At 48.9% G+C, this 20,453-nt stretch overlaps 1 protein-coding gene across 7 annotated transcripts in view; it reads right to left on the bottom strand.

Annotated features, from left to right (window-relative positions):
- The window catches only part of ACAP3 (ArfGAP with coiled-coil, ankyrin repeat and PH domains 3), a 63,261-nt gene that overhangs the window by 20,612 nt on the left and 22,196 nt on the right, over window positions 1–20,453 (bottom strand). For 3 of the 7 annotated variants that reach the window (XM_020976490.2, XM_020976437.2, XM_020976466.2), the window contains exons 4-12: window positions 19,556–19,609; window positions 17,043–17,101; window positions 16,573–16,689; window positions 12,899–13,082; window positions 10,217–10,261; window positions 9,705–9,800; window positions 9,396–9,470; window positions 416–427; window positions 24–136 (exon numbers count right to left, since the gene is read on the bottom strand). In XM_020976490.2, coding sequence (XP_020832149.1) covers window positions 24–136; window positions 416–427; window positions 9,396–9,470; window positions 9,705–9,800; window positions 10,217–10,261; window positions 12,899–13,082; window positions 16,573–16,689; window positions 17,043–17,101; window positions 19,556–19,609 — 755 coding nt within the window. The remainder of the gene's footprint in view (window positions 1–23; window positions 137–415; window positions 428–9,395; window positions 9,471–9,704; window positions 9,801–10,216; window positions 10,262–12,898; window positions 13,083–16,572; window positions 16,690–17,042; window positions 17,102–19,555; window positions 19,610–20,453) is intronic. The other 4 variants (XM_020976457.2, XM_020976483.2, XM_020976446.2 and 1 more) reach the window with 3 other exon arrangements.

The following is a 20,453-nucleotide window of genomic DNA, read 5'->3' as shown; positions in this document are numbered from 1 at the left end:
CCACCACATCCACTCCAACTCACCGATTCCATGTCTTAAAGGCATTGCTGGCTCTCTTGAAGAGGTATCCCTCCATGACCACACCATTGGGAGCATCTACATCAAACTCCACCTTGGATTCATCATAGGAGAAGTCCTGGTGGAGTGAGGGGAAGGATGAGAGGTCAGAGAATGAGAGGAGAGGTACCTCATCCTCTACCTCCTAGCCCTCACATGCATATTCAAATGACCAAAATACCATGGCTTCCAAACCAATAGATTCATTCCTTCCCTTCTCTGAAGGGGAGAGAAGGGGCAATTAGGGGACATGTCCATGGTACTGAAACCAGGTTCCTGTTCCAACCTAAAGACCTCAGCCACCACCTCCTCCCGTCTATCTGCTCCCCAGGGGCCTCACCATAACAGGCAACCTCACCTGCAGCAAAGTCTGAAGTTAACAGGTTCCCGGGGGGCATGGAAGAAGAGAAAAGGCAAGTGAGTGAAGGGTCTCCCCAGAGACGACAGCTCCCAACTCTATCTAGCCTTACTCCCAGGGAGTATCTTCCCAATAATAGTGCCCTCAGATCCCCAAGTGGGCAACCCCACATTAGGAGGCCAGTCTTTCCCTATTTCCCCCTTAAAATTTTATAAAAAAAACTTGGAAGTGTCTTTAGATATCCAGTTCACAATCACCATCATTTGACACATAAGAAAACAAGTTAGGAGGTTAAGTGACCTTCCTGAGGTCACACAGGAAGTCTTTTGCCTCTCAGTTCAACGTTCTTTCCTCTGCATCAGAGGATTTCATTGAGAAATGATCATAACTGCAGTCCTTCACATTTGTACACACTGAGTCCCAGACAGAGGAGGTGATTTGCCCAGCATCACACAGTAAGCCATTGACAGAGCTGCAGCCAGACCACAGGTGATCTGACTCCCTCCAGGTGAGGACTCTTTCCACAATCCCCTCATTACTTCCCCAAAAAGGCACTGAGGTCCCCCTGTCCTACACAATGATGAAACTCCCCCCAATGAGGTCATCCTTTGGTCTTTGGTTCTTCACTAAGAGGTGACTGAGCTCTCCCCTTCACACCTAAAATACCCCACCCCTGGCCTGAGGGCATGTTGTATAAGTAGTGAGTGGCAGACCTGGGTTTTGATTCAGGTCCTAAGATTCCAAATTCAGTGTACCATGGGTTAAGAAGTAATTGCTTGTGTCTAATTTAAGTACCTCCTACCTTGTCTGCCATTGATAGAGGTAGAGAAGAATGAGTCACCTACGTCTTTGGAGATTTCAGTAGGTGGAAGGTAGTGCCACCTATTGGTGGGGCAGCTATATCAAAGACATGTCAAAGACATCTGAGTGACCCTGAGTGACCTTGGGACTTCTCAGTCGTATCCAATTCTGTGCCCCCATTTGGGGTTTTCTTGGCAAAGACACTAGAGTGGTTTGCCATTTCCTTCTCCTATTCATTTTACAGATGAGGAAACTGAGGCAAACAGGGTTAAGTTACTTGCCCAGGGTCACACAGCTAGTCAATGTCTGAGGGAAGATTTGAACTCAGGTCTGACTCCAGGGCCAGTGCTCTATCCATTGTGCCACCTAACTGCCCCACCAACAGGTGGCACTACCTTCTACCTACCCAAATCTCTAAAGAGGAAGGTGATTCATTCTTCTCTGCCTCTATCCATGGCAGACAAAGTACGGGGGGACTTAAATTAGACACGAGCAAGTACTTCTTGACCTGGCACAGTGGAAACAACACTGAATTTGGAATCTTAGGGCCTGAGTTCAAATCCCAGGTCTGCCACTCACTACTTATACAACCCTGGCAAATCACCTGATCTCTCTGGGTCAAGGTTTCTTCATCTGAAAATGAGAAGTTGGATTAGAAACCCTCTGAGGCCCCTTCTAGTCTGAGAAGTACAGTCAGGGGCGTGCCGAACCCACTAAGGCTGGCTCACATGAGCTGATTGTTAAATTTTCAGGGTGTGCATTGACACAGTGGACATCAGCAAAGGCTGCAAATCAGGGCTTAATTTGTTGGCCTACTGATTGTCTAGACTTAAGAAAGCGATGGGGGGAAATGTTAGCAATGCAGACTAAACTTAAAAGTGTGCTGTGTGCACATTTTTTTTTTTTTGGAAAGCTGCTTGTTAAACATTGGCCAGTATATTCCTGTCAGTCTTATGACCTGGGAGGAACAGTTAGACCTGGGTGCTGAGTCTGGGAAGATGTCTGAAAAAGTAGATGGAAGCGATCATAATCTATTGAATCAGGGGAAAGCCCTGGTCAAGAGCAGGGCCCCCCCCATGGCCAGCCTTCGCTGGCAGATGCTCTGATCTCTGAGAGGCTTAGAAGATAATGGCTTCCCAGGAGAACCCCATGCGAAGGTCATTCCTTCCATCTTGAAAACCTAGAGTCCCTGCCCAGCTTCCCCTTTGCAAAGGGCTACTGGGGGTGCTGACAGTGGAGGGGATCATAAAAAGACAGACTTTCCCATCTCTAGACATCACTGGATGCCAGAATAGGGACCTTGGGGAGGAAGAGAGCACAGATCTAGAATTACAAAGGACCTTAGAAATCATTGAGTCCAATCCCCTCATATTACAGACGAGGAAACCAAGGCCCCAGAAAGGTCAAGTGATTTTCCCAGAATTGCATCACTTGTAAGTGTTCGAGGAGGGATTTGAACCCAGGTCTTCCTGACTTCAAATCTAGTGCTCTACCCTGCCATACCATGTTGAGGGGCTAACAGTAGGATAGCTCACAGAGAACAGCTGGCCAGCTGTGTAAGGAGAGGAGCCAACAGAATGGATAGGAGAACGGCCACTACCCCCCAAAGCAATGTTTCTAGCAACTCTCTCCCAGCCCCTCCCCTGGCCCTGGGGGGAGAGGGAGGTAGAAAAAAAGGAAGTGGGGGACAACGTTACAAAAGTGAGGAGCCTAGGCTGGGCACAGACACAGAGAACTCAGTCTCTAAAGAGTCTCAAATACCTTGGCTTGGCAAAGCCTAATTATCTACAGAAAAACAAAACCAAAAACATCTCCCCAAATCCATCTGTGGCTTCAACTAGAGCCAACAAATGCTTCTTAAGCATTTCCTACGTGTCAGGCACTGTGTCCAGATGCTGAGGACACAGAGACAAAAATAAAACAGGCCCTGCCCTCAAGGAGCTTCCATTCTGCTGGGGAAATGGGGGTGGGGAGGGGAGGGCCACACATCATATGCCCAAGTTCAACGACATTGAGGAAGGAGTGAGTACTAGCAACATGAAAGTGGGGTAGAGAAGGCAGGATCTGAATTAAGTCTTAGAGGAAGAGAAAGCAAAGGCAAAGATAAGGAGGAAACATTCCAAGTGTGGAGAATATTTTGGGCAATGCATTGTACAGTTGTGTTGTATTTGGGGGTCTGGCTTGGCTGGAAATTAAGTTGTACAGAGGGAAGTAATGTAAAAGAAGATGGGAAAGGAAGGTAGAAGCTAGATTGTGAAGGTCTAAAATGCCAGGCTGCGATTGTGTATTTTATCTTAGAGGTGACAGGGAGCCATTGAAGGTCCTTGAGCACAGGAGTGACATGGTCAGACCACGAAGATTATTTTAGCAGGTTGTGGCAGATGCATTGGAAAGACTGAAATTGAAGCATCCAATCAGGCAGCTATTACAACAGTCCAAGCAAGAGGAGATGAGAACCTGAATTAAGGGGGTGGCTGTGTGATTGAAGGGAAGAGGACATGGATGAGAGACTTGCAGAGGCAAAGCCAAGCAGACTTTGCAGCTGATTGGATATGGGGAAGTGGGTGGGTAAAGGAGAATGAGGCATCAAAGGTAACTCCAAGGTTATGGATGTGAGTGACTGGAAAAATGGTGCTGGGGGTAAAGGCAACAGGAAAGTCTGGAGGAGGAATACGTTTAAGGCAGAGGCTGGGTTCTGGTTTGGAGATGCTGATTTTGAGATGCCTAGAGGGGGCATCCTGGAGACGGCCTCCAGGCAAGTGATGAGTGAGTGGGGCTCAGGAGAGGGATGAGGGCTGGGTGGGAGTCGTGCACAAAGGGCTAATACTAGAACCTGTGGGAGGTGATGAGATAAGAGAGACAGACAGAGACTGAGAGACTGAGACAGAGAGAAAAAAGACAGAAAGAGAGACAAACAGATAAATGCTAGAGAGAGACAGAGACACAGACGTATCGGATCCAGAGACGAAAGGGTAAGAGAAAGGAGGAAGAGAGAGATAAAAACAGAGAAAGTGAAACAGAAAGACAGAGAGAAACGATACAGAGAGACAAAGGTATAGAGAGATAAGAGACAGAGACAGAGAGCTGAAAGAAAGGGTGGAAGTAATGGGAACAGAGGGAGATGAAAGACAGAGAGAGAGAGAGAGAGCGAAAAGAGGGCAGAGTGCCCAGCATAGAACCTTGGGGGACTCCCACAGTTAGGTGGGAAATACAGATAATAATCCACCAAAGGAGACTGAGAAGGAGCAGTCAGACAGGAAAGAGGACAACCAGAAGAGAAACCTAAAGGAGGGAGTGGTCCACATTACTTGCAGGGAGATAAAAGAGGACGAGTAATGAGGGATTTAGCTGCTAAGAGATGATGGGTAATCTTAGAGAAAGCCATGTCAGTTGAGCGGTGGCGCCTGGGAGCCAGATTGCAAGGGAGTGAGAAGTGAATGAGGGGGTTGGCAGTAGAGGCAGCAACGGGAGAAGATCCTTTCTCTAAGTGTGGCAGAGAAAGTGAGGGAAAATATCTGGCCATTATTTGAGGAGATAGCAGGTTCAAATGGGGACTGATCTAAGCATGAGAGAGAAGCTGGTAGAGAAGGAGAGATTGAGGATGTGGGAGAGGTGGAGACTGATTCCTGAAAGTGACAGGATGGAAGGAAGGAGGGAAGGAAGGAAGGAAGGAAGGAAGGAAGGAAGGAAGGAAGGAAGGAAGGAAGGAAGGAAGGAAGGAAGGAAGGAAAGATGGAAGGAAGGAAGGAAGGAAGGAAGAAAGGAAGGAAGGGAGGGAGGGAGGGAGGGAGGGAGGGAGGAAGGAAGGAAAGAGACAAGCATTTATTAAGTGTCTACTATGTACCAGGCATTGTGCTAAGCTCTTTAGAAATATTATTTCATCTTATCCTCACAACCAGCCTTGGAGGCAGGTGCTACCATTATTTTACAATTGAGGAAACTGAGGCAGGTAGAAGTCAAGGGCCATAGCCAGGAAGCATCTGAGGCAAGATTTCTGCCTCCAGGTCCAGGGCTTAATTCACTGAACCCCCTAGCTGCCTAAGATCTAAGCTCCTTTACTCTCATCTCCAATGAGCAGAGATGGGAGAAAAGAACAGGATGGAGCTCTGAAAGATGAAGTTAGCGAGGTGGAGCTCACAGGAAATGGGCCGCTATTTGCTCAGCAAAGTAGGAGGCAAGGACATCTGCTGTGAGGGGAGGAGGAGAAAGACAAGGTTTGGAACAGCTGATGGGTAGAGTGGGACAGAAAGTCATCCAGGAATAAGTAAAGAAGTTTCACCATGCAATAGCAAGGGCCCATCTGGGGTTCAATAAAAAATGTGTAAGGGTACCTATCAGCATGGTTGTGGGATTTCTTCCTTTTTAGAGGCAGCTAGGTGGTGCCATAGTGCACAGAGCACTGGACCTGGAATTGGGAAGTTCTGAGTTCAAATGTGACCTTAGACACTTACTAGCTGTGTGACCCTGGGCACATCATTTAACCTCTGCCTCAGTTTCCTTGACTATAAAATGCAGAATAATAATAGCATCTACTTTGCAGGGTTGTTGTGAATCTCCAATGAGATATCTGTAAAGAGCTTAGCACAGTCCCGGGTATATAGTAGGTGCTATATAAATGTTTATTTCCTTTCCCATCCTCCATCTCAGGAGTGGTGGCAGAGAAGGCCAATGGCAGAAGGAAGCCATGCTGAGGATTGGCAGGGGGTTAAGCACCAGTAAGACAAGGGCCAAAAGAGTCTAGGGTATAGGTTGAACTGGTCAACCATGGGGTCCATTCTAATTAGAGAGGAAAGTAAAGCCCAGAGTAGGAGCGATAGAATAAGAGAACAGAGGCAGATGGAGAGAATGGAGACTCCAGTGAGGACAAAGAACGGGTTTAGGAGATTTAGACAGAGGAAGAGATGGAAGGCCAGGAGAGCGTGGTCAGAGAAGAGGATCTTTGAGTTCAAAACCATGGAAGTGACACAGTTACAGGTGATGGTGAGTCTAGGATATAACCATCCCTTTGGGTAGCAGATATAGATTGAAGCAGTGGGTCATTGTGGTTGAGGAGGTCAAGAAACTGCGAGTCCAGGGTATTAGAGCGGACATAAGCATGTAGATTTGGGGCTGGAAGGGACCTCAGTGGCTCTCTAGTTCAATCTACTCATTTACAGGGGAGGAAACTGAGGCACAGAGAGGTTACATAACTTATTCAAAGTCATGCAGGCTACCTGGCAAATATCAGAAGCAGGATGTGGGTCATGCTGTCCCCCAAGTATGAGGACAGGAGCTGAGCTGGAGAGAGGGAGTCCTCAAAGAAGGTAATGAATTCCTTAAGAAAAGAGGAAGGGTCCCTCCTTAGAGACAATCTACTTCCCACCCCATACCTTTGCATGGTTTCTCCTCCATAACTTTGTTTTGACTGTCTTTCAGAATTCCCTGATTTCCCTCAAGACACAGCTGAAGCAAGACTTTCTCCATAAGACCTCTCTTGATCCCCTCTGCACTGCTAGGACCCTCTCTCCCTCCCTCCCCAAACTACTTTGTCTGTATTCTGTGTATATCCTGTACGTATTTATACATGGGCATACTGTTTCCCCTTCAGTAGAACATATGTTCCCTGAGGGCAGGAATGCCCAGCACAGTGCCTGGCACATAGAATTTGCTTAATAAATACTTGTGGATTGATTGATTCTTTGCAGAGGTAGGTGACTATGGGTGTGTGACATTGCTCGTACAATCAGAGACAGCTGATGTACTCATTGTTTTTGCTGACCTGCTTCCCCCTTCCCCAACCCTGTCCTTTTTCATTCTTTGTTACAAGAGAGAGCTGGTTCAGTAGGAAGCAGGAAAGGGTGCATTTAAAAATGAAGGTGATTTTAAAACAAAAGATATTGATAGAAATGAGATTTTTTTTAAAATAATGGTAAAAAAAAAAGCCCCCAGAGAGGAGAGGGAAAGTGTTCTGGAGACCAACAGAACATAAGCATCAAAGAACTGGGCTGGGTGACAGATGGAAGGAGGAGAGGTTGCTGAGTGATGGGGCAGAGGGAGGGCCTGGGAGGAGATGCCAACTCCTCCTCCTCCTCCTGGCTCAATGTGTCAGGGCTGTAAGGAAAAGGAAAGCCAGCACTACTGGAGAGGCTGTCTCCTGGACAGCCAGGGTCTGGGGCATAAAAAGATCGAAAGAGTGGGGGAAAAATGAGATGGAAGGGACATTTGTCAGTGATGGAGCAGGAACTCCAGAGGGCACAACAGAAAAGGAAGTCAGAAGATAAAAGGGCCTGGGAAGGGCTAGCTGAGGCAAATGAGGACGACAATACAGGGACAGGTAGCTAGAGAGGGGGGCTTTAACCCCCAGGGGATGTCAGCTCTGAATCACTGAGACCAGGAGAGCAGGAAGATCGAACATCACCCAAGTCAAGCTGAGGATTGAGCAAGTGCTCACATGGCGGTCAGAAAAAGCCATACAAGGACACTCTCAAGGTCTCTCTGAAGAACTTTGGAATCGATTGTGTGACGTGGGAGACACTGGCACAGAACAGCCCAGCAAGGCGTGTCAAAGAAGGCACTGCGCTCTATGAGCAAAGAAGAATTGCACTGGCTCAAAGAAATGTAAGACACACAAATTTAGAGAATCCACTCCAATGTTCACGTGGGCTGTTTGTGTCCGACCCGTGGCAGAACCTTCCGAGCTCATATCGGTCTCATCAGCCACAGCCGGACTCATTGTAACTTGACTCTGGCAGTGATGTCATTTTGGTTCTCTGAGAATGAAGGACAACCAACCCTAGGTCACATGTCACAAAAGGGAGAATTTGGTCCAGGGACCTTCCATGGACAGAGACCAAGGATACTGCCAAATCAGGGTTTAGGATGAGAGAGCCAGCTTCTACCTGAAGCCCAGAGGAGAGCTGGGGCTCAGAGAAGGAGACCCCTGCTTCTCCAAGGGTCAGAGAAGTTGGGACAGAAAGCCTGGCCTGCCAGTGAGCAGAAGGGCAGGCAGTGAGGATGGACAGGACAGAGGATCCACCTCACACTCAGAAAAGTGGCAAAGATGATCAGTGATAGGAGGGACTGGGGGAAGATGGGCACGCCGAACCATTCTGGAAAGCTGTTAGGAATTAAGCAAAAAAAAGTCACTAAGCAGTCCATGCCCTTTGACCAAGAGATCCCATACATATGTTCAAGGTCAATGACAGACATAAAGGCCCCACATAGACCAAAATATTCACAGCAGCCCTTTTTGTGGTAACACTAGACAAACTGCAGCATATGAATGGAAGAGAATTACCATGCCATAAGAAACAACCACCATGAAGCACCTAGAAAACCACAGGAAGACGTATATGAACTGACGCAAAATGAAGACAGCAGAACCTGGAGAATAATATACACAATGACCACAAGAATGTACATAAAAATAATACTCAAAGGCAGCTAAACCTTGACGTAGGCAATGGCCCATCTTGACCCTGCAGAATATATCACAGAACACAACTGCCTTCTTCTAGTAGAGAAATGGGGAACTATGGGGGGAACAATGCATTCTGTGCTGTCAGAAGTGCTGCGTCATAGCTGGAAGGGATCTCGGGAGTTGTCCAGGCCAGTTCCTTTGCATGTAAGGAGCTGAAGCTCAGGGAGGAAATGACTAGCTTAAGGTCACACAGGAAGCACAAAACAGAGTGGGATTCAAACTGCCTTCAAATATAGCCTTCTTACCATTGTCCTACCTCCCCATGAGTCCATTGGTTCTACTTAACTTTTTCTTGTTGTTGTTACAAAGGAGAGTTCAATTGGTTGGAAGGCGTGAGCTATACCAATAAATTACTTTGGGGTAAAAATAATTGGCATCAATAAAATGTTTAGAAAAATAAAAGATTGAGCTGAAGGATTGACCTACAAGGCCTTGCACCCTGAGAGTGGAAGGGAAAAGGGCTGCTCAGAGAGACCAGGAAGCCGGTATTCCCTCACAGTCACGATATTTCCTCTGCCACTGAGTTAATGTAGAAAGGGACCGTGATATCTGCCCTGCCCACTTTAACAAGGCTGTGGGCATTGTCCAATGAGAGAATGCCTGGGATGGCCCTTTGACAGGAGGACGGAGACATCAGGGACACCTGGCCGTCCTGGACCTGCCTCCACAGTGCCTGGTATATAATATACACTATGGAAATGCCCCCCTTCTCCTCCTTACCTTCTGTTGGATCAGGGCATGTTTCCTCTCCATCTCCCGCTTCTCCACCGCGGAGTCGATCACTAGCTGGTCCAGCTATTGAAGCACAGAGAAGAAAGTTCTGTGTCACATCAGAGGCTGTCCTAAAGGTCTGCTTTCATTCATTCATTTGTTCATTCACTCAACAAAGTTGTGATAAAGTGTCTACTCCGAGCCTGGCCACAATGCCAGGGTCCCAGGGAGACAGACGGGGAGGGAGCTCCAGCCATGTCTGCCCCAACTCCCAGCCTCTCCTCCCCCAGTCTGGCTGGACCACAGCCCCAGCCTCACCTCTGCGGCCAGCTTCTTCATGTAGGGGTCCAGCTGGTGTAAGAGGCTGTAACCCTGCTGGAAGAAGGCATACTGCGCGTGCATAAAGGACAGCATCTGTGGGATGAATGGCGGGGATGTTCAGCCAATACCCAGAGCGCACACCTAAGTCTGGAGGCACCTCCTGACCGCCCCCTGAGGTGCCACATGGGAGCACCTGCTTTGACAGGCCCCCATGCCTACATACATACCAGGCGCACACAGTCCTGAGCATGTGCCTCAATTCACCTGGGCCCACCCAGCACATGGGGCCAGGAGCAAGGGCTTCCATGTGCCTAAGCCATATATCAGCGTGTGGGGGCGTAGCACGCACCCAACCAGGGTGAGCACAGGTCCGAGGTGGTACACATGTCTTACACATAGGTACGACACGCGGCCTCCCCACAACATACACATACACATACACAGAATGGAGCATTTTGGGAAGGGAGTAGGACGGAATGGGGGATGGAAGAGACAAGATGAGCTCTCACCGCGTCTAATATCTCAAACTTCTTCTTGGCCTGAAGGACGTTGATCTGACAGACGGACAGAGAAAAAAGAAGAGAATACATCAGCACAGAGGAAGGCCCCAGGGCCAAGGAGGCTATGGAGGCCACAGGAAGAAAGGCACTGAACCAGGCCAGCTCCCAGCTCAAACACTGATCACTCTTCACTGGCCCCCGGGGCTGCCGCTGGCATTGCCCACCTTCATTGAGTCCCAACCCAGCCTGACAACAAAAAAGGGCTCTTCATGGCCTCCAGAATCCCCTTCAGTCCCTCTAGCCCTAGCCTGCTACTCCCGACCCTTCCTCATCTGTCCCCTGCACCACTCCCCACCTCTTGCCCCCGTCCATCCAGCCTCCTCCTTTCCAAGGATACTCCATACTTTGTTGTATAGTCGTTAAGGAATGTACAACACTTCATGCCCCTGTGAACTGTCCATGGGGTTTTCTGGACAAAGATACTGGAGTGCTTTGCCATTTCTTCCTCCAGTGCAGTAAGTCAAACAGATGTTAACTGGCTTGCCCAGGGTCACACAGCTAGTTAAGTGTCTGAGGCCAAAGTTGAACTCAGGTCTTCCTGACTCCAGGCCTGGCTCTCTATCACTGAGCTGAGCCATCTAGCTGCCTCCATACTCTACTCTAACCAGTTAATAATAATAATAAATAATAATAATAATAATAATATAATAATAATAATAATAATATCAATTATATAGTGCCTATTATGTGCCATGCACTTAACAAACATTAGCATATTTGATCTTCACAAAAATGCTGGAAGGTAGGTGCTATTATTATCCCTATTTTACAGATGATGAAAAAGAGGCTGACAGAAGTTAAATGACTTGCCCAGGGTCACATAGCTAGTAAATGTCTGAGGCTAGATTTGAACTCGGGTCTTTCTGACTTCAGGCCCAGCGCTAGCTGGCACATGCCTGACTCATTTCTACTTCTGGGTCTTTGCTTATATATTTTTTTTAAAAAAAGATTTGTGTTTTTTCATCACCTTATTTCCAAATACATTTCTCTCCCTCTCCCTTGCCCTCCCCAGAGAGACATCCCTTGTAACAAAAAGTAAAAAGACAAAACAAAAAAATCAGTTCAGCAAAACTGCCTGGTACATCAGTATGTGCCTGGTTGCACAACCATAGTTCTCCACAGAACTGTGTGGGGAAGCAGATCTTGTCTGTGTTCTCTTTTTCATTCTCACTGGGACTTCCAGTCCCTCCATCTCTCAGGCTTTTCCTGCGTCCTGATTTCTGCTTTGCCTCCCTTTCCTCCCTGGTCAGTCTTGACCCAGCACTTGGCCAGTTCTTGATTCTCTCCCCTGGAATCCACCTTGTCCTCCCCCTCTAGTGTCCTCTTACCTCCCTCATTAGACTTGAAGCGCCTTGAGGACAAGGGTTCTTTGCATCTCTAGCGCTTAGCACAGTGCCTGGCACACAGTAGGCATTTACTAAGTGTTTATTCATTGACTAAATCTTCATTAAAAGGGAAAGCTCTACCATGAAAGCTCCCTGCACTGATGAAATCAAAGGTCTAGTCAAAAAACAAATTGACTCTCTACCCCATCCACCATATTGATTGTTCTGAATCTTCTCTTGTCTCCATCTCCTTTTCTCTGATCACACCTCCGTTACCCTAGCCCAAGTCCTCATCACCTCTCTATTAAATCCACCGCAATAACCTTCCTGCCTAAATGTCTCCCCTCTCCAAACCATCCTCCATACAAACAACAAAACAATATTCCTAAAGCACAGATCTGACCACGTCACTCCCTAATCCACAACCTCCGGTTGCTTCCTATCACCTCTTGGGTCAAATACAAACACGTCTGTTTGGTATTTAAAGCCAGTCATAACCTGGCTCTAACCTACCTATCTTGTCTTACTGTATATCAGTATACTTCATATATTTTACTGTCCAACTAAACTGGCCGTCTTCTCATTCCTACATATATCCATCTCCCATCTGTATGTAGGCTTTTTCCCACCCACCCACCCCCATCCTTGGAATGTACTGCCCCCTCACTTCTGCCTCTTGGAATTCTTTCAAAACTCCAAAAATCCGGTGAATATGTGCTCCCCTCCACCTAAGACAGCCTTCTTTCCTTCCTTCCTTTCTCCCCTTCTCCAAATATTCCTTGTCAACAAATTCCACATCCAAGAATTCTTCTGAGATCAACCCAGACCCCAAGGATCTCTCCCAGCTCTGAGCTCCTTCAGCAATGACTGACAAAACTCTCTTTTGACCCTGATCACTCAGGGACCTCTGCCAGCTCTCATATCATCTCACTGTCTTAACTTTCTGGGTGAATCATCCATGAAGTGAGGGGGCTGGACTTAACTTCTCAGGGACCTTCCAGCTCTAATACTCTAGGCTTCTCCCCCTCCCTCCTCCAGCACAGTTGCTCCAAAAATACTGTGAATCCTGGAATGTCAGAGCTTGAAGGGGCCCCTACCTAGAGGGAAAAGGAAGCTGAGCAGCAGAAGCTGAATGAGTACCCAGGTATTCTGCCTGCCTCCTACTCCAGAGCCCCTTCCCCTAACTATGCCAGCTTATCCACTCACATCTAGCATTGTGCCGTGCCAGGGCTGGCCCCAACTCGAGGAAGCTGAACGAGGCTGCCAGTCCCCACCCTTCCCCCTATGCCAGGGCCCCCTCACCGACCTGGAGTACATAATCCAGAGCCAAGTGGCGGAAGCATTTACGGGTGAGAGTCAATGCTCCGGTGGCCTCCTCAACCTCATGTGGCCGGTGCCGCGGGGCCTGCGCATTCTTCACCAGAGACATCTCCATGTCCTCTCGGACCTTGTCAAATTGTTTCTTTGTTTCTTTGAATTTCCTAACGTCACTGTGGAGAGCGGGAAGGAGAGGTCAGTCAGGGAGAGAGGAGGAGTCAGGGCAGAGGATAAGGTCTCAGACCCCTAAGACTCACTGTGTGGGCTCCTGATAGGCATTGACCTTGGGGCCTCTGTTTTTCCCATCCAGAGAATGGTCAGAACTCCCCCTCCTCATTGGGAAGGGGATGTCCCAGCCATACTGACTCTGGGAGGGGATGGGGCAGGGATCTGATCCCAAGTTGAAAAAGCCTCATGAGCAAAGGGCTATTAGCTGAAATGAGCCTGCTCTCTGCCAGGATGGAACAAGTGTGCAAGGAAGCAAACCAGTAACATGGAAAATACGTTTTGCATGACTTCACATGTATGAGTGATATCATATCACTTTCCTCAATGTGTAGGGAGGGGTGGGAGGGAGGACAGGAGGGAGGAAGGAAGGAAAGAAGGAAGGGAGGGAGGAAGGAAGGAAAGAAGGGAGGAAGAAAGGAAGGAAGGAAGGAAGGAAGGAAGGAAGGAAGGAAGGAAGGAAGGAAGGAAGGAAGGAAGGAAGGAAGGAAGGAAGGAAGGAAGGAAGGAAAGGAGAAGGAAGAAAGGAAAGAAGGAAGAAAGGAAGGAAGGAAGGAAGGAAGGAAGGAAGGAAGGAAGGAAGGAAGGAAGGAGGGAGGGAGGAAGAAAGGAAAGGAGGGAGGAAGAAAGGAAAGGAGGGAGGAAGAAAGGAGGAAGGAAGGAAGGAGGGAGGGAGGGAGGAAGAAAGGAAAGGAGGGAGGAAGGAAGAAAGGAGGAAGGAAGAAAATAAGGAGGAAGAAAGGAGGAAGGAAGGAAGGAAGGAAGGAAGGAAGGAAGGAAGGAAGGAAGGAAGGAAGGAAGGAAGGAGGGAGGGAGGAGGAGGGAGGGAGGGAGAGAGAGAGAGAGAGAGAGAGAGAGAGAGAGAGAGAGAGAAAGAGAAAGAGAGAGAGAGAGAGCTGAAAGGATGAGGCTAGATGAACAAAGTGGGTCTACATCATAGAAAGCCTTGAAGGGCAAGTTATTCCATTTCTGCAGCATCTTTACAAAATGCTTTTCTCACAACAACCCTGTAAAGTAGTGAATATAAGCCTGATTAGCCCCATTTTGCAGACAGGGAAACTGAAGTACCATATGTGCTGTATTCAAAGGATCAGTGATTAAGAGCTGGAAAGGACCTTATAGGTCACCTAGCCCAGGCGCATTCATTTTAAAGAAACTGAGGATCAGAGAGGTTAATTATCTTGCCGAAGGACACACAGCTAGCAAGTACCTGCAACAGGATTCTAGTTCAAGTCTTCCTGACTCCAAGTGCAAAATTCTCTCCACTACCTTACCTAAAGTAGACTACAAACTCTTAGAGAGTAGAGATACTTCTCTTGTGTCTGCATCCCCAGAGTCCAGCATGTAAGAGACATTAAATAAATGCTTGCTGAATTAGAGATGATGTGGTACGATGGAGGGAAAAAGATGGACGTGAAGTCCTGAGTTGGGTTTGACTCCTAACTCAGTCATCATTCATTGATTCATGCAGCATTTATTGGGCCCCTACTACTGTTAGGTGCTGAGTATACACAAAACAGTGCCTGCCCCTCAGGGAGCTTATATTCTAACGAGGGGAACAACAGATAGACAGAAAACTAAATACAAAATATATACACCCTAATTTCCCACTAGCAGCTGGGGATGGAGGGCTCAGGAAATCTTCACATAGAAGGAAGTACTTGAGTTGATCCTGGAAGAAAGCCTTGGGATTCTAAGAGGCACAGTGGAGGAGAGAGATCGCATTCCAGGCACGGCAGACCCTGCATTAAGGCACAGGGTGAGGGGACAGCCTGGAGGTCAGGTTAGCGGGAGGTAGCAGAGAGGGCATAAAGGAAAGTCCTGGGCCAGAAATGCAGAAAGGAAGGCTTAGAGCCTGGCATTTGGTTATTCCAAGAGCTAAACAAACAAGAGACATACAGAGACATACAGACATACACAAAAACATACAGAAACATATATGGACACTGTACACACATGCACATGGCATACACAGTGTATACATATAGGCAAACATGCATGCGCATACACAGTATATATCTACAAACACACTCATGCACATGGTATACACACAAACACGTGTACATACATGCACACATGCATGTACTCTGTATTGCATATCAGCAAACATACATGCCAACAGCTACATTCACAGAATAGATCTGCAAATATACATATACACAAATATATACACACATGCACACTCAGTGTATACCTAAGTGCAAACACATACATATACATATACATATACATATACATATACATATACATATACATATACATATACATATACATATACATACTAGAAGATTGAAGAGAGATTTTATGCATGAGCTAAGATAGATCTTTCTGTGTGTGTATATGTATTCATACATGCATGTATTATGTATGTTTTATATGTCCTCTGTTTGACTTTGTAAGCCCTTCATAGACTGATTTCAAGCTTCCCTTTCTAAGTTTATCTAATACAGATCTTCTACTGTATGTAATATATATTTATGTATGTGTATGTGTGTTACTTGGTCATTTTCAGTTGTGTCCAACTCTCTGTGACTCCATTCGGGGTTTTCTTGGTAAAGATACTGGAGTGGTTCACCATTTCCTTCTCCAGCTCATTTTTACTAGAGGCAACAGGGAGCTCCTAAGGGTTCTTTGTTTGTTTTGGGGTTTTTGGTTACGTGACTTGCCCAGGGTCACACAGCTAGTGTTATGTGTCCGAGGCTGGATTTGAACTCAGGTCCTCCTGAATCCAGGGCCAGTGCTCTATCCATTGCGCCACCTAGGTTCCCCCTGCCCCTAAGGATTCTTGAGTAGGAGAATAGCATGGTCAGCCCTGTGCTTAAGGAATACCAACTTGTGATCTATGGGGAAAATGACTTGGAGAAGGGAGAGCCTGGAAGCAAGGGGACCGATGAGGAGGCCGTGGCAACAGTCCAATGAAGAGCTGATGAGCCCCTAACCTAGGCAGGTTCCCTGTGTGAGTGGAGATACCTTGGCCACTCTCTGGACACAAGGAACGAGGGAGAAGAAAGTCAAGAATGACTCCGAGGTTGCCAAGTTGGGTGCCCGGGATGGCCAAGGATGGTGCTGGAGGTTCAGAAGAGGGAAGGGCTTGGGGAGAAGCTAAGCAGTCCTCAGTCTGAGAAAGGAGCCCCTGGCACATCTTATGGACAATGCCCAGTGAGGAGCTGGTGAGATGGGAAGGGAGCTTGGGGAAAAGACCAGGGCTGGTTAGAGAGTTTGGGAGTCATTAGCACAGAGGCAATCACTGAACCCATGAGGATGAGGTCACCAAGAGCCACAGGTAGTATGAGAGAGAAGTGAAGAAGCCCAAGAGAGGAGAGAGCCCCAGAAGACGATCGCGTGGCCTCAAGCAAAACATTTCATGTCTCACTTTCACAGAGACAACCACTAAGGCCCCTTCTAGCTCTGAGCTGACTCCCGTGAATAGAAAGTGACCTGTCCAAGATCACCCAGCAGGCAGCGTCCGAGCCGACCAAGAGAGATCTTCTGATGCATCTTTCCAGTTCACCCCTTTCACCCAGAATAAAGGCATCTGGGTCTTCCTTGTGTATGCTTGGGTGGGAGATAAGGGGGAAAGGGGGGAGCTGGGAAGGGAAGGGGGAGCATGTTTGGGTGGGGGAGGGGGAGTTGGGAAGGGGACGGGGAGTACCCTTGGGTGGAGGAGGGTGGGATGAGGGGAGAGAGTGCCTTTGGGTGGAGGGAGCTGGGAAGGGGAGGGGGAGCACCCTTGGGTGGAGGAGGGTGGGATGAGGGGAGGGAGTGCCTTTGGGTGGGGGGAGCTGGGAAGGGGAGGGGGAGCGCCCTTGGGTGGAGGAGGGTGGGATGAGGGGAGAGAGTGCCTTTGGGTGGGGGGAGCTGGGAAGGGGAGGGGGAGCACCTCTGGGGGAAGGCTGAGCCATACTCACTCTTTGACAAAATTGTGGAGTTGCTGCCGCACTGACCTCTGGGCCTGGTCAAACAGGATCTAGAAACATCCAAAAGGGAGGGATTTGGGGAAGACCTGGGAAGGGGAGTCTTTGCCTTCTGCTCCTGAAACATCTAGGGGGACAGGGAGGGATTTCTCCCCAAATCTAGGTTCTCATTCCCAAGGCCAACTGTCTCCTGACCTTCCTTCCCTCCCTCTCCCCCACCAGCTTAGACACTGGGCTTAGGGTCCAGCGCTCAAGCCAGGACCGCTCTTTCCTCTAGGGAAGAACCCCCGATGCAGTCTTCCCTCCCTAGACAAAGAACCTGCCCCATTGGTCAGAAGCCCTACAGCCTCCCGCATCTACACAAGGGCTTCCCTGCACGGCCAGCAGATGGCGCTGCTGCTCAGGGCTGCCCAGATGTTTGCCCGGCTTTGGGGCAAGAGGGTCTGTTTTTTCTCTCTGTTTGGGGGTGTCAAGGGCTTCCCGGGTAACTCACCATCCCATTAAGCCTCTGCTCATTAGAACCCCTACATGGACTCACATGGAGGGGAGGGGGGGAGGATAAGGGAGACAGGGTTGGGAGATCAGTGTTACCCAGTGGACGTGAGCAGCTGTGTCTCAGCACCCGCCTCCCACCAGCCAAGGCTCACAGCCCACAGGCGTCCACAGCTGCCTCCGTCCAGCTCCCTCCCAGGTGCACACAAATAGCCACACGATCCACCCCCACCCTTAGGACCCCCAACAGCAATGTAGGACAAGGTGCTCCCATTAGGGCAGGGGATTTGGGACCCTAGAAAAAGAGCTGGGATGGACCCTAGACACCATCTGGTCTAACCTCATCATTTTACAGATGAGGAGACTGAGGCCCAGAGAGGTTAGGCGCCCCGCCCAAAGTCACACAGCTAGGAAGCAACAGAGTGAGGAATTCGAACTCAGGTGCTAGGACCCATCATTCTTTTCCCCCTGTACCAGGCTGCCTCCTGGGAAAGTTGAAAAACACTGCCCTCTCCCACCCGAGGAGGTAATCAGGAGTCGGGGAAGGGCTAGCCCCTGGCTAAGGGGCAGGTGCTGGGAAGGGACAGGACAGGAGGGAGGACCTCTGCTTCACGCTGGACATGGGGGCAGTCCCATCACTGTCTTGTAGCTCTGGGAGTGTTTATTTCTGAACTTCCCCTGCTGGGTGGGTGGGGAAGGGGGGGTGGGGTTGTTTAGTCTGGGGCTCAGGCTCCCAGGCCCGACCACCCAGAGCGTGGACGTCTATTTATTCACGTGGGACCTTCATGCACCTCTGTGGTAGTGAGGTTCTTGGGGTCCAAGTCAATGCGTGTCAGTTTGTGAATGCTGGGGACAGGGCAGGAGAGAACCCGTCTATCCCCAAGCCCTGGTGCTCACCCACATATTCCCTAAACAGCCCAGGGGACCTGCAGCCAGTCAGTCTACTGGCCAACAATCACCTACTGTGTGCCAGGCACTGTGCTAAGTGCTAGGGATACTGAAAAAAAAACTGGGAGTACAGCCTTCCTGCCCCCCACCCCTCCTCCTAAAGAAGTCCAGGCCGGAAGCTTAGCCTTGGCCCGTTTCCCTCTGTCTGGACAGATGTTTGCAACATCTGGCAGGAGAAATCTTTAAGAAGCCACTTCCTCCTATGCCCAGAGGAGCAATCTCCCCAGATTGGGGTACAGGGTAGAATAAGGGGCATATTCTGCCTCCAAGTCCCAATAGACCTCCTAGTAGCCATTGAGGCCAAAGGTCATCACATCCATCTCCCTGCTTCCAACCAGATCAGCCCCAGCCCTAGCCCTGCCTGAGGAGATCTCTGACTCACTCCTGTCTCACACCCCAAATGACAAGGAAAATGCTTAAACTTGTGGGCTACCCCAAATATGAAAGGCTGAGGCACCCCGATTCTCCTTCCTCTGATGCCTGCCCAGTGCCTTGTCTCTTCCAGAGCCTATCTGGCTATTTCTGGGGCTCCTCTTCCCCCTCCCACACCCACAGCTCCGATTACATCCTCTCCTCTCCCCCCTCCCCCTCACGCTGGACCGGGGCCCAGCCAGACTCTTGGCTCCTAAGTCAGACATCCCCAGCCAGTGTCCTGGAGCTCAGACCAGAGTCCCTCCTGCCCCAAGGGACAGATCCACAGTGTCCCCCCCCACCCCATCCTGGGCTTCCCCAAGACATACCCTATGGCCCTAAGGGAGGCTGTTGGGGTGGGAAGGTGTCTCCAGCTCCCTCCCAATGACTCAGAGACAGGCCTGAACCACTCACAGGGCCCGAATTCCCTGTCCTTCCTCATACAAGAACTTCCCTGGGCACAGCCCAGCAAAACCCTACTCCCCAAATATTCCAAGCCCAACGAGTCTCGAGTTGGGGGAGGAGTCTATGAGGACTTCGCCTGACATGCAAATGAGATGCTGATGAAGCCACAGAGCCAAGCGTTGAGACTATCTAACTAGCTCTGAGCCCCCTGTCCCAGCACTGCAGGAATGGGAGGAGGGAGCTGTTCTTACCATGTGGTAGTTGATCATTTCCTGAAGGCTATCTCCAAACTTCTGTAGACATTCCTGGGGGGAAGACAGGAGGGAGACAGGATGAGGTGAGGGCAATGTCTAGAGAACCCTTGATTCCCTCGCCCTCCCCACACTTAGCTCTGGTCCCATCCTTTGGCTGATCCACACTTCCACCCCAGGCTCAGAAGGAATTTTCACAGAAATCCCACAGACACACTGGATCACAGCAACTCCCAGACACTCCCTCTTTGCATCCCTGCTGATGAGACTCTGGAATCCAGGAGTAGGTGGCTCCATAGCCACTCTTCAATCTCTTCCTCTCCCAGCCTCCTATGGCTCCTGACCTATTTCTACTTCTTCCTAGTTTGACTGGGACTCTCACTAAGGCACTGGGCTAAGTCTGGCTATGTGGAGACCCCACCCACCCACCACACCACCCATACCCTTGGTAGTGTCCTCTTGACACCAGTGTTTGATTAACATTGCCCCCAACTTAATGGACCCCAATCCCACCCCTAAGTCCCCCAAACCAATCAGACTAAGGCCAGCAGATAGAAAGGTGGGCTGGGGACACCATTACTACTAGAGGGCCAGCCTTGGAATCAAGCCTGGGTCCAAGTCACATACTGGCTGTGGAACCCTAGGCAGCTCATTTAATCTTTCCAGAATTGTCATTTTTATTATATTGGCTCAGCCTATCCATGAACAATTGATATTTTCTAGTTATTTAGATCTGACTTTATGAATATGAAAAGTATAATTGTATCCATATAGTTTTTATATTGTTTACAGTTATTTTAAATGGAATTTCTCTTTCTATCTCTAACTGCTGGGCTTTGTTGGTCATATAAAGAAATGCTGGTAATTTATATGGGTTTAGCTTATATCCTGCAATTTG

The sequence above is a fragment of the Phascolarctos cinereus genome, unplaced genomic scaffold, assembly GCF_003287225.1.
Source record: "Phascolarctos cinereus isolate Bilbo 61053 unplaced genomic scaffold, phaCin_HiC Scaffold_726;HRSCAF=1367, whole genome shotgun sequence".
Classification (NCBI taxonomy): Eukaryota; Metazoa; Chordata; class Mammalia; order Diprotodontia; family Phascolarctidae; genus Phascolarctos; species Phascolarctos cinereus.
The sequence above is the reverse complement of the archived record's forward strand: the minus strand, read 5'-3'. Positions and strand labels throughout refer to the sequence as shown.